This window comes from Cynara cardunculus (assembly GCF_001531365.2).
Source record: "Cynara cardunculus var. scolymus isolate 2C chromosome LG 2, CcrdV1, whole genome shotgun sequence".
NCBI classification, from domain to species: domain Eukaryota; kingdom Viridiplantae; phylum Streptophyta; class Magnoliopsida; order Asterales; family Asteraceae; genus Cynara; species Cynara cardunculus.
In genome coordinates, this window is record NC_037529.1 from 67,672,425 (window position 1) to 67,686,499 (window position 14,075).

The 14,075-nt window shown below is 35.4% G+C and overlaps 2 protein-coding genes across 5 annotated transcripts; both read left to right on the forward strand.

Moving 5' to 3' along the window:
* Window positions 1-1,273: 1,273 nt before the first annotated feature.
* On the forward strand, window positions 1,274-4,602 carry LOC112505690 (lysine-specific histone demethylase 1 homolog 2). Of its 3 annotated transcripts, XM_025109607.1 has the most exons (3): window positions 1,274-3,313; window positions 3,450-3,713; window positions 3,989-4,602. In XM_025109607.1, the coding sequence occupies exons 1-3, from the start codon at window positions 1,777-1,779 to the stop codon at window positions 4,189-4,191; spliced, it is 2,004 nt and encodes a 667-aa protein (XP_024965375.1). In that variant the 5' UTR covers window positions 1,274-1,776; the 3' UTR covers window positions 4,192-4,602. The 3 variants fall into 3 exon arrangements, with proteins under 3 accessions (XP_024965375.1, XP_024965373.1, XP_024965374.1); XM_025109605.1 differs by having other exon boundaries at window positions 3,450-4,602; XM_025109606.1 differs by having other exon boundaries at window positions 3,591-4,602.
* A 1,443-nt stretch (window positions 4,603-6,045) lies between these two features.
* Window positions 6,046-13,430, forward strand: LOC112505737 (uncharacterized protein YnbB-like). Of its 2 annotated transcripts, none has more exons than XM_025109684.1 (11): window positions 6,046-6,195; window positions 7,485-7,598; window positions 7,742-7,852; window positions 8,102-8,164; window positions 9,179-9,292; window positions 9,377-9,526; window positions 10,137-10,214; window positions 10,286-10,507; window positions 11,403-11,489; window positions 11,801-12,013; window positions 13,140-13,430. In XM_025109684.1, exons 1-11 carry the CDS (start codon window positions 6,049-6,051, stop codon window positions 13,197-13,199), a joined length of 1,359 nt encoding a protein of 452 aa, XP_024965452.1. In that variant the 5' UTR covers window positions 6,046-6,048; the 3' UTR covers window positions 13,200-13,430. The 2 variants fall into 2 exon arrangements, with proteins under 2 accessions (XP_024965452.1, XP_024965453.1); XM_025109685.1 differs by lacking the exon at window positions 13,140-13,430 and adding an exon at window positions 12,118-12,364.
* Window positions 13,431-14,075: the final 645 nt, after the last annotated feature.

Below are 14,075 nucleotides of genomic sequence, written 5' to 3' on the forward strand. Positions count from 1 at the left end.
TAATTAAAAAAAATCTAATTAATTTAATATATTTATACGTTAAGTAAAAAGTTTTTGAACAAATATAATATATTTTTTAAAAGATAATATTTTTTGGTAAAAAAAGAACAATTCTTATTTTCCTTTTTTTCAAAAAACACATATTTAAAAAAAAAATATTAGCGAGATAAGTTGTGTTATACTAGTTTTATTGATATTGGTATATTAATGAATAATTTAGAATATTTTTAATTTATTTAATACATTTATTAAATAACATGTAAAATATCTAAATATTAAAGTTAAAAATACAATGTTTAATAAGAACTATTAGATTTTATAATAAAGTAATTTTGAAAGTACAATGATGTAGTAAGAAAGTTACATCACTATAGTACATGTGGACAGCCTACGTGGATAATGAGGTGATATGGAAACCTAGTATAATGGGTACATTTAAATTAAAAGGTTACCCAAATGTTACAATGGGTAAAATTTTCAAAGTATAATGTCATAAAAAATTTGTTTGAAAGTACATTGATGTAATAAGAAAAACTGAAAGTACAATGCTATAATAAATAAATTTATGAAAGTAGATTGCTATTTTGTGCATTTTGCTCTGTATAATAAAGCATAAAAACTCTTAAAAACCATTTTTATGCATGAAGTACTGTTTATTGATGCATATTACTTAAAATTCAACATTACAATTAAATTGTGTGTAAGTACAACTTATTAAATATGTTTAAGTTCGTGTAAGTAACTGCAGATAAACATAGTCAAATACAAAATAAATATTTTATTTTAAATATAAAAAATCTAAAATATAATTAGGATAATTATTGAGTTATAACAAAATATTTAATTATTATCCTTATTATATTATTAAATAAAAAATAAATTACTTCGTTACTAAATTTAAATAAAAATTATAATGAAAAATTGAATTAAAGAAATTACACAAAGAACAATAACTTTTTAAATAATCAATTTGATACTAATATTGATATATTTATTTTCGAAATTTTATGATATCTTTAAATTTATATTTTATTCAAACACAAAACATTATATTCTTAAAACCACGTAAAAACCATATTAAAACATTTACAGAGAAGGTCTGTCTTCTTTAAAAATAAATACGCTTTTTTGATCCTGCCCCGAAAGTTGGAGAATGATGATGGCCCATGGGTCAAGCAGGGGGACCAATTTGGCCCATTGATCTTTGGGATTTCCCTCCAAATCCAATGAACGAAATTTCCAATTCACGTTGGCAGTCGGTTTTCTGCAAAAAGAAGCCCTAATTTCCCCCCCTCAACGTTTCAAAAAGATGATAACAACGATTCAACTTCCGGAGACAAACGGTACGTTTTCCCCATCCCTGCAAGATCTCCAGAACCTTTTTGTAGTATTGCTTTTAGTTCCTTATGAATGGCTAATTTAGGGCTAGAATTTTGATTGTGCACAGCCATGCGATTATGTTCAAGTTGAAGAAAAACTGATGTCATATAGGGTTTTCTTGACGATAGTTTAAAGTTAAGATGCTTTTGGATGCATATAATCGATGAATATGATTTCTTCATTGTAATTTGGCGTTCTTCACAATTGGACTCATGGTGTTTGATAATATGGCTGAGAGAAGTAAAATTTGGTCTTATTTAGGATTGGCAAAAAGAAGAATTGTTTTCCTTAGTATTTGATGTCAACTGCTAGTTCTAGAGGGAGAAGATTGGATTTTATGGGGATTCAATCCTTGTATCTTTGAGTTTGAATTAAGGGAAGGGAAAAGAGGTAGGGATGGAGACCCCAGTTTCAGATGGTAGGGTATCAAAGAGGTTGTTGAGAAAGAAATCCCTATCTAGAAACTATGATGAGAATTTGATGGATGATTATTTGGAAAAGCAACTAGGTGGTTCTGTAAGGAAAAGGTTTAGAACAAAGAAGGAATTGGAGAAAGAAACTGAAAAAGAAGCCATGATAGCCCTTTCTTTAGGGTTTCCGATTGATGCGCTGCTTGAAGAAGAAATCGAAGCTAACGTAGTGAGTGAATTGGATGGGAAAGAACAAAATGATTATATTGTGGTGAGAAACCATATACTATCAAGGTGGAGGGCTAATGTACAGGCATGGCTTTCTAAAGGACAAATAAAGGAAACTGTAAGTAATGAATACGACCACTTGTTGCATTCAGCTTATGATTTTCTTTTGTTTAATGGGTATATAAATTTTGGAGTTTCACCACCATTCAAGGCTCAGATGCCCGAGGAAGCAACTGAGGGATCTGTAATAATTGTGGGTGCAGGACTTGCTGGGTTAGCTGCGGCTCGCCAGTTGTTAGCCTTTGGTTTTAAGGTCATTGTCTTGGAAGGTAGGAACCGACCTGGTGGAAGAGTTTATACCCAGAAGATGGGGCAAAAGGGTAATTATGCTGCAGTAGATCTTGGTGGCAGTGTTATTACAGGCATCCATGCGAACCCGCTTGGAGTTTTGGCTAGACAGCTTTCAATTCCTCTTCATAAAGTTAGAGATAAATGTCCCTTGTACAATCCAGAAGGGCAACCAGTTGCTAGGGAAATCGATTCCAAAGTAGAATTTATATTTAATAGGCTTCTAGACAAAGTTACCGAATTTAGACAAATTATGGGTGAATGTGCTACTGATGATATTTCTTTGGGTTCAGTTCTTGAGAGGCTTAGACAGTTGTATGCCGTGGCTACAACTACCGAGGAAAAACAATTACTTGATTGGCATTTTGCAAACTTAGAATATGCAAATGCGGGTTGCCTTTCTCACCTCTCCGCTGCCTATTGGGATCAAGACGATCCTTACGAGATGGGTGGTGATCATTGCTTTCTTGCAGGTGGGAATTGGAGGTTAATTGAAGCATTATGTGAAGGGGTTCCCATTTTCTACGAAAAGACTGTCCAAACAGTTAGATACAGTAATGAGGGTGTTGAGGTGACTGCTGGGGATCAAACATACCAAGCAGACATGGTCCTATGCACCGTTCCTCTTGGTGTTCTAAAGAAAAAGACCATTAAATTCATACCAGAATTACCCGAAAGAAAACTAGAGGCAATTGGGAAACTGGGATTCGGGCTGCTGAATAAGGTTGCTATGGTATTCCCTTATGTCTTTTGGGGGGAGGATCTGGATACTTTTGGCTGTCTTAGCAAGAATAGCAGTACACGTGGAGAGTTCTTCTTGTTTTACAGTTATCATACTGTTTCGGGAGGATCGGTTCTTGTTGCATTGGTTGCTGGTGAAGCTGCAAGATCGTTTGAATACACACATCCATCCACTTTGCTTCATCGTGTTTTAAGCATCCTCAGAGGTACTACACATCTCTAAATAGAAGGTGAAAATTTTCAATATATTTCTTGACCACTCTCCCTTTAGCGTGGTCTCTTTCTTCGCGAGCTTTCCCTAAGTCTATATTTTCGCTTTTTTTCCCTTTTAAATTTCCACAGGTATATATGGTCCAAAGGGTATTGATGTACCTAATCCCATCCAATCTATTTGTACAAAATGGGGAAATGATCCCCTTTCTTACGGTTCATACTCTCATGTAAGAGTGCACTCTTCTGGTAGTGATTATGATATACTTGCAGAAAATGTGGAAAACCGGCTTTTTTTTGCTGGTGAAGCCACAAATCGCCAACATCCGGCCACCATGCACGGTGCTTACTTAAGTGGCTTAAGAGAAGCTTCATGCATTTATAGAGTCGCAAAGGGTAAGCAAACGCAAACTCATCCTAAGAAAAGCATTCGGAAAATTGGTGGAGTGAGTGATATTCTCGTAAATCTTTTCAAGAAGCCGGATCTAGCTTCTGGGAACTTCCTTTTTGTATTTGATCCTTCGACTGACGACCCTAAATCAATGGGGCTTATGATGGTTGCTATCGATAGTTCTGGTAGTGAGTTATGTAACGATAACGGGAAGGTCAACATTAGTCAACATTCTGACAAGCAACCCATGAAGCTTTACACGATTGTATCGCGTGTACAGGCACAAGAGTTGCAATCTGTGGTAGGACGTGGCGAGTGTGGATTAACATATTTGTCAAAAAATCTCGGGTTGAAACTAATGGGATCAGATTGTTTTACCCTCTTAGCGAATTCCTTGATTTCATACATTGCTACAAGAAGAGGCAGGCTCAGAAATCGGGTAGTTTACGGAAACCATGTTTCATACACATGATGATTCATTAATGAATACTTGGAACTTCACATCTTCTTGTTGTAAGCATGCATACTTCTGGGACATGAAATTTGGCTTTTCGGGTGCGCCCTTTTGTTCTTATATCATGGCTGCTGAAAGTGTCGGGTTATCGTATGATTCAGAAAAGTCAACTTTTGAGGTCTGATTCTGCATTGGATTCAGCTGCAACATCTATTTGGTAAATCACTTAAACAGCAGAAGCTTGGTTGAGTGAGGATGATTCATTAATGAATGAATGAGTGACCTTTTGCATAGAATGGTGGTAAGTTTTATGTATACTAGCTCATGTGCATGACTTTAGTTTAGCATCTCTTTGATTTTTGCTTCCAAGTGTAATCACCCTTGTAAACTACATTTTTCTTCTTCTTCTGTTAAAGCATTTGGGTGAAAAAGATGACACAAATATCGTGAACATTAACCATCTAACATATCCTCGTTGCTTTTTGTTATAGATTCTATTAGGGGTTGCTCGACAGTTGCCGAATGATTTGGTACATGATGATTAAGTCGTCGGAATGATTAAAAGGCTCTTATAAAATAGTGTACAATAAAATATGGTTGTTTGGTTATTGTTCGGAATGAAATTAGGGCGTCAAATGGTTCCGGGAGGCTCAAAATACAAAATCATTCAGAGGGTTTTACAATCATTAAGAGACATATCTTTTTTTGTCAAATAAAATTCACCTTTTAACGATTCAGAGACTGTCCATACAATTATTAAGAGGAAAACAAATAATCCCTTAATCTAACTATTGGGAGAGAATAAAAAAGCTTGCTTCAAGATAATTGCTAAACCATATGTAAAAATAAAGAAATGACCAAACAAAATGTAACATTTTCCGTATTTTAAGAATTTTGAGGAGAGAAAATACATTTCATTAAAATTATATGCTTATAGAAAAATCGTTTGAAATTTTGTTAACGATTAAATTAATTTAGAATCTTACTGAGTAATAAAGTAAGATTTGAGAAACGTAAAATATAATCTAGATTACTGATATTTTTCAATCTTACCTTCAGCTCATGAATTGTGTTTATCATTGAATTTGATCAGATGTATCTCGATATACTGTATTAATGTTGATCTAACTATGATTGACTTAAAGATAAAGATTCATTCTTGCTTCTCCCATTATAACTTGCATTTTCATCAGAACCAACCCAAAAATATTTAAATAAACTAGAAAGATACTCGCACAATGCAACGAGATTCTTCAAGATAATGTTTCGTTTTATTTTTTGTCTCTGTCGATATAATACAGTTCTATGAGATTTTGTGAAACCGATAATGTTTATATTCATAAAAAATTGATTTTTTTTATACAAGTATCAAATTAACTGTTTAAAAATTCTCGTTCTTTATGCAGTTTTTTTAATTCAATTTTTATTATTATAATTTAATTTATGTTTAATAATGAAGTAATTTATTTTTGATTTAATAATATAATGTTTATAAGGATGATAATTAAGTATTATATTATAAGTGTAACTCAATTATTATTATTATTATATTTTTTATATTTAAAATGAGATATTTATCTTCTATTTGATTATGTTTATCTACAGTTAGTTATACAAATTCAAACATAAATTTTTAATAAATTATAATCATGTAGAATTTAATTGTAATTTTGAATTTTAAGTAATATGCATCAATAAATAGTACTTAACGTATAAAAAACGAGTTTTAAGAATATTTGTCAAATATTTTATAATATAGTATAGATAATTAAATATAATTTTTTTTGAAATTATAAAATTGAATCAAATAAATTAATACAAAATCTTAACATAAATATTTGATAAAAAGGGGAAGAAAGTATGAGACCGCCAGAAGGTGAGGAAAGATGGCGGCGATCTTATCCTTCGCTGCATCTCCGTCTAATTTCAGAACGATTAACAATTCAAGTAGAACAGCAGTTCCATTGCAGTCAAGTTCTCGAATCTCCATAACTAATCACCATCAACATTCTGCTAATTTGTTTGTTCCTGAGGTTCGTCTTTCTACACTGCTAATATTACGCTGTTTGAAATTCGGTTTACGTTTTCATGCAATTAAGGTTTTATTGTCATTATGATTTTGATATAGAATTCAACAGAAGTTTCTGTAAATATATTGTTCATCAGATTTGGAACTTATTCTGTCATCAAATACTTACAAGACTGGATCCTGATTGATTTTCTGTAAAAATAAATGAGATATTATGGGTGAAATTCGTTGGGGATTAGGTGTTGAACAACACGCGTTAGATTAGTTAAAATTGATGATTGTGGGAAATTTTATTATGAAGAATGAAGTGTAGCATTGTAGTTGAATTTCTATCAAGTGTCCAAATAAAATTCCCCAAAAAGATGATGTAAATATTGATTTAAAAGTTGAATAACACGTTTATATCCATGGATGACCGTAGTTTTTCTTGTGTATATAGCTTTTCATTTCATAGAATATCAGTTGATATTGTGAAAATATGCGAAATCCTATTAGATACTCTCTAAAAGAGCCAAATAGGAGATAAGGGAGGTTCCAACCTATATAGAGTAGAAGAAATGGTCCAATAGCCGATGTGGGACTCTAACACGCCCTCCAATGGAGGCTAGACAAGCACATATTATCTATCTCAGGGTGTTGAGAGGGGGCTAGACAAGTGAGAGGGTTAGATGAGTACATGTTGTCTTATAGTGTTGTCCCTAGAGTGGTAGACCATGGGTCTGGTACCATATGAGAATATGTGAATCCCCGCTAGATTACTCTCTGAAAGAGCCCTATTGGAGAGAACGGAGGTTCCAACTTATATAGAGAAGAAATTGTCCAAGTATTGCCGATATGGGACTTTAACAGATATGATAAGTTGGGTAAAGTAGTTGGCTAAGGGTGGGGATGTATAGCTAGTGTAGTAGGTTGAGGATGGAAGATAAGGATAGTGAGTTGGACTAGGGGTGTGTGTATTCTTACCTTGGTTATGTTCTTCTTGTACCTGCTCCTATTTGTTTGTAATTCCTTGCTCTTAACTAGTTTTTCACTTTTTTTTCTTCCATTTCTGCATTTCTTTCTTTCATACTTTTCACAATCCGGAGGTCTTTTACGGAAACAATTGCTTTACTCTGTCGGGGTAGAGATCTGGTCTGTGTACACCTTACCCCAAGACCCCACCTTCGGGTGAGACATACTGTGTTCATTTCGTTTGGTTATGATAAATTGGCATCGGCATAAAAATTCTTTTTTTGTTTTCTATTACTCAGTTTGTGATGTGGTAGATTTGGGGCTGTTGGTCTTTGAATTCAGGTTGAAAGTGCAGTCGATACCTTGTATCCAGAGTTCAGGGCTGTGGATAATCTTGTGGCATGCAATACTTCTCGAGTTCTCAAAGCTTTTCAGAATGCCAGGGTCGGATCTCATGTATGAGGATTTATGTTCACTTTAAACTGTTGATAAATTCTGAATACAAATAAAGAATACACATGTCAATCACTGTATTTTCAATTTAGTGACTTTTATAATCTGGCTTCCTAATACATTTCCGTCATGATATTGATTTTTAGCACTTCAGTGGTTGCACTGGTTATGGCCATGAAGAAGCCGGGGGTCGAGAGGCCCTCGACCAGGCTTTTGCTGAAATTTTTGGTGCTGAATCTGCAATCGTTCGATCACAGGTGCTTACTATTTGTAGTCAGTCATCTGTTTCTCCTACCATTTTTGGGAATAAAAATCACCTATCCCCAAATCTCATATCATTAAAGAGAATATAAAAATGAGTTAAATGAATATATATTATATAAAATAATGATGTGTCTCATTTTAATTGGTGGGACAGAGAGGAGACATGGTATTTGTCGATTTAGGGACGTGATTTTATTCCATTTTTCGAATGTGTTCAATTTACTTAGTATACTTCATTTCAGTTCTTTTCAGGCACTCATGCTATTACCTGTGCCCTGTTTGCTTTCTTAAGGCCAGGTGACGAGGTAAGTGTTCATCTTCTTTTCATCATCATACTCTTTGAGAACCCATAACTCGTAATTTATTCATTTAGTTGTTAGATTGATTTCTTGAAGGAGTTCCCATCTTGTCCTCTGGAAGCTGCGGAACTATCTTAGAATGTGAGAAATAAAATTGAAAGTTCTGTAAAATCTTGTTTTGGAGCAACATTAGCCTGTAAGTGGGATAAAATTGCATTTTTTCTGTCTCACCACAATAGATGGAACAAACATGAGGGAGATGAGATAAGATTAGTAAATTTCTAAACTACCCATGTCAAATTAAAACTCTAAACCCTTCTAGAATTCTCACATGCCTACCACACTCTCTCCCGTCCAGTCCTGTCTGGTACCATCTGAGCACCAAACGCACCCTTACAATGCCATCGCCTGCATATTTGAAAAGGTACATAGGAGAAAAGAATAAGGTCAACACAACTCAATAGGTTATAATGTTATATGCATTGACCCAGGCCCAAACCTGTTAATAGGATACATATTCTAGAAGGGGTAGTTTTGGTATTGGGTCTATTATGACTGTTAATAAATAGGGGTGAAGTGGGAGAGTGGAGGCATGAGAGAATATATTGAGTTTGTTCTTGGAAGAGTCTAGCCTCTCAAATATGACAAGATTGCACGTTATGAATCAAGACAGTCGAACAACATGACGGTTATTCATGAATTGTTAGTGGAGAGAACTTATCTTCAAGTTGATCTTAAAAGTTCAGAAAATGAAAAGATTGTTTTAGCTAAAAGCAATCTCGAGCTTAAAGAAAAGATTTCTAGTATTGAGAAAGGATTTGAAAAGAAAAGAACAGATTTGGAAAAATCTTTGAAACATGAAAAATCTGTTTTACAGAAAACCATTCTGGATCTTTCGAAAAGGATTTCTGATAGTGAGAAGAGGTTTGAGAAAGAAAGATCTCCTATCCTTCTCTTGTTAATTGAAGCATTCAACTACTATTTTTCATTATGAGTTGGTTTTCTTCATCCGGTTACCAGCTTTTGGCAGTTGCTGGTACTCCTTATGATACATTGGAGGAGGTTATAGGAATCAGGGATGGAAATGGATCAGGTTCCCTGAAAGAATTCGGGATCAAGTATCGAGAAGTTGCAGTAAGTTGCTCTTCACGTTTGCTTCAATTTGTATGCGTTACTTCTAACATATAGTCGCAAATTCTTAAGCATACGTTGTTTCAGCTTGCAGACGATGGAGGACTTGATTGGGATGCTCTTGAGGTCGCTCTGAGACCTCAAACAAAGTGTGCCCTCATACAAAGATCATGTGGGTATTCTTGGCGTCGAAGTTTAAGCGTGAACGAAATATCAAGGGCAATAAACATGATCAAGGTTTGTAATATGCTTTTATCTTGTTCAAGCACTGTAACATCAGACCGACCGTACCCGATATTATCCGCTTTGTCCACACTTGGATTCACGGTTTTCGAACGCGCCTGATAGAGGAGGTATCTAATCCCTTATAAGACAACCTTCTCTCCCCTCCCCAACGGATATGGGATCTCAGAATCCATCCTCTTGGGAGTTCGGAACCTGGGACCTATGGGTTGGGGAGGGGAATGGAGGTTGTCGTATGACGGACTGGATACCTCCTCTATATGACGCGTCTTAAAACTGTGAGTCCAAGTGTGGACAAAGCAAACAATATCTGGTACGGTTGGCCTGCGATGTTACAAGCATGTAGTTCCTCGACATTTGTTGTTGAACTTCTTTCAAACCAAAGCAACCCGGTATATCCCACCGAGAGGTGGAGTCGGGGGGGGGGGGGTGAGATGCACGTAGACGTGACCTCTACCTCGAGGACAAGTAGTAGAATGTGAAGACCCCGACTTTTGTGGAAAGTGCACGAAAAGAATGGATAAAAACTTGCTCAAATTCTTTTCCTGTGAAAGAACATAAGAAGTTTAATAAAAAATTATGTTTATTATGTATGTTATTACAGACACAAAATCCAAATTGTATGGTTATGGTGGATAATTGCTATGGTGAATTCACAGAAGCGATTGAACCTACTATGGTGGTATGTTGTCTTTTATATATTTATTTTGTTTGTTTGAAACCAATCATGTTTTGGTGATAACGGATAAACAGGGTGCGGATCTTATTGCAGGAAGTTTAATTAAAAATCCAGGTGGAACGATTGCCCCCTGTGGTGGATACGTTGCAGGTAAAGATAAATGGGTAAAAGCAGCAGCAGCTCGGCTCTCGGCACCAGGCCTTGGGGTCGATTGTGGCTCGACTCCTGGTGACATTATGCGAACATTCTTTCAGGGATTATACCTCTCGCCTCAAATGGTCGGGGAAGCATTAAAGGTAAAGGGGGTCATCCTGTTTTATGTACTTCTTTTTGGGTAGCCATGGTATCCTGATTAGCTTGCTCGCACTTCGACTAATCCCAGGACCCTCAAGATAGCAGCCAAGAAAAATTCCCAATGGCCCTGAGGAGATTTGATCTGGTGACCTATGGAGATTAGGACAGAGGTAGACCTAGGAATTTTTTCTAAATGGTGGCACCATTTGAATATAAGAAACGAAGCTATGGATATTTTTCACAAAATCATTATTGGTCTGTTGGTAAGTTTCTTGCTTTTCATATAGTTCGAGTCTTTTTTTTGGAAGGGTGGCCCAGACTATGCCTCGACTAATCCCGGCAAACTATGACTGCAAGAAATCAGCCCTGGTAAACTCGGTGGCCATAATTGTTGTGTACTCCTAGAATAGAACTTTGGACATATGGGATGTTCGACCACATCCTCCAAGGCCTCAACCACTATGCCACAACCCTTGTGGTTTTGTGTTCGAGTCTTTTATCCCAAAATTTTCATAAATATAATAAAACTGAAATTAAAGCTAAAAATTTAAGAAAATGATACAAATGAAACTCAAACCCGCTTTTGGAAGGGATGAAAGACCGTGCAAATCAACTCTGCCAAGAGAAACTTGTGTTACTATTATAGTTTCGAAATATGTACGGTTGCACCTTTCACGACCCTAATGTTTTTACACTATGACGGAAGAAAGAAATGGTGGACCGTGCCACCGTATGCACCATTGTGGGTCCCCTTGGACTGGGGAGTGGGCTTATCTGGCAGTTGAGTTGGTCCTCAAGGTTCTTTTGTTTTACGGAATTCTATTACTTATTGATGGTTCTTTTGTTTTACGGAATTCTATGACTTATTGATGGTTCTTTTTGTTTCGTTGTTACAAGGGAGGCTTATTGATTGCTGAAGTTATGTCCACAAAAGGTTACAAGGTCCAGCCACTTCCACGAGTCCCCCGTCACGACATAGTACAGGTTTACCATGTGGATTATATCATCTATGGATAAATTGCATCAAAATACAACGAAATTTAGTGTAACAAAGATTTTTTTTCTCCATCAACTTAATGAAGTTTCAAAATTTCTTATTTTGTACCAGCTCCTGCCGATCTTGTAACATCTGATGAAATGAATGGCATGTTTATTGTCCATTTTGCATGACCCTTCTGTAAACTTTTCATAAACGGGCATCCATGTCATCAAATGTCATAAAATCTAGGGAAGAGAAATTGACTGCTTAACGTTTGAAAGAAAATGAAATAAAACTTGTTTCTTTGGATTTGCAGGCTGTACAACTTGGAACCCGTGAACGGCTCCTTGCTTTCTGTGAAGCCGTACAAAGAAGCTCACCAGTAAGCTCTTATACTAAACCGATTGCAGGTTCAACACCTGGGTATGCGTCCGAGGTGATCTTTGCCGATGGGACGTTTATAGATGGCAGCACAAGTGAGCTCTCGTGTGATGGTCCGTTAAGGGAGCCATTTTGCGTTTTCTGTCAGGTTCTCACTTTTCTCTCGTATTGTTGTCATCTTTTTGATGACCGAAAGATCTAGAAATTTGCAAACATAAATGGATTGACGTCTGTATGCTACCTCTTAAACAGTCGCTCGGTTGTTGAGGGTCTTTATGGAAACAACTGCCCTATTCTTTCAAGAGTAGAGGTCAGATCTGCGTAGATCCAACCCTGCGACCCCACCTTCAGGTGGGATATTGATGACATAAACTATTAGGGTGCGTTTGATACACTGAACATGACAGAATAGAGATCATTGTTCCACGTTTACATGTCTTTTATGTGGAACAGACAAGAACAAAGTGGAACAGGCGTGTTCCACCCCAACCCCATGGAACAAGATGGAATACGTCTTTCTTTATATTTTATCCATTTTTAAAATTATAATTATTGTATTTTATCCTCTTTGAACTTTCATTTTGCGGTTCTCAAAATATTATTTTTATGTGTTTTCTATATTTTGGTTAATTTATGTAATTTATCAAATATTAATAATAATAAAAATATATAGAAAAGGTATGAAGTAAAAGTTTGGAAATTAATAAACTTCATATTTTGGTGTCATTTTAATCGTGTTGACAAAAAAAGTTTCTAATGATATATTTTGTTCTAAAAATTATTATTTTATTATAATTTAATAAATTAATTAAAATATAGAAATGATATAAGCAACTCATTAGGAGTAAATTGGTCATTTTATCTTTTTCTATTCTGTTCAGTCATGTCTTACCAAATGCCGAATAGTCGTACTGTTTGGATGCCAAACGCACCTTTAGAGATGATTCTCTAGAATATTCTGTTCTACTAGTTGTATGTATTTAGGTCTAAATTTGAGGATCTTTGTTGTACATATCCCACTGTGATTTTATCTATAGATCAGAAATTTTCAATCTTTATTAGATAAATGGGATTTGTACAACAAAGACCCAGTACTTTAGGCCTGGATATATACAACTAGAACAAAATAATCCAAGGGATTGTCTCTAATAGTTTATACGTTATCCGATGTCCTGGATTTGTTTTGTTTGGTTTGGTTTATGGTACCTCTTAAACAGTCTTTCTGGTACGACTACAAATAATGATCTTCAGTTTCTTGAAAATTCGTAATGCAGGGTGGCACTCATTGGACTCAGTGGGGATTAGTTCTAGGCGAAGTTTTGAAGTCGTTGTAGGATTGATACAAAAGGGTGAGAAAAGAGTTTGTTCGACACTATATATTTCTTAGACTGGCGGATGCAGACCGACCTGGACTTCTTTATGGACCGTATTGACCAGACCGGATATTTTAGGACCAGTCTGTGTCCACCTCTATTTTGTATTGTTTCAGTGTATATGATATTTGAAACCCTTGGATTAATTTTTGTATACTGCTTTTCAATGAATTTGATATTTAAATATGACGTTTTCTGGAATGCTTGTTACTTTTGTCACATTGTGTGCTCTTCATTGCTGTCAATGGTGCTTTGCTAATGATTTTTGAATAACTTGAAACCGTTTAGCCTGAACATTTACCCGGTAAACATTTAGTGGTAAATTTCAACACTATTATTTAATTACCGGGTAAAATTTTAGTCAACAAAAACGGTTTTCTATGCAACAATTTACCCGGTAAGAGTTGACTGTAGTAAGAGTCATTGTCTTTATTTATCGGGTAAAACTCTTGGTTCTTGCCTCGTTTTTATTGGGTACGATTCTTGGTACTTGTCATATTCATTCGGTAAGGTAATATAACATTAATAAATGTTTACCGAGTAAGTATTTTGCCCTAAATTTGGTTGAGATGCGTTATTCGATTGTGGATTTTGTTGATACCTTCAATCACTGGAATTGATTAGTGAATGGTCGACTGGGGTTATCATAAATGGAGATCTGTCCAATGGGTCCCACATATCACGTTTTGTCTCCAGAATACTTGTATTTTTTAAATTATTGGGCCTCCTCCACACCACCAATTACATCCCCCAATCTTGTAAATACATGTTACAAAGACAAAATAAAACCAATATAAATTATTTATAAAAACAATTTATTAATTTATGTTGATATGA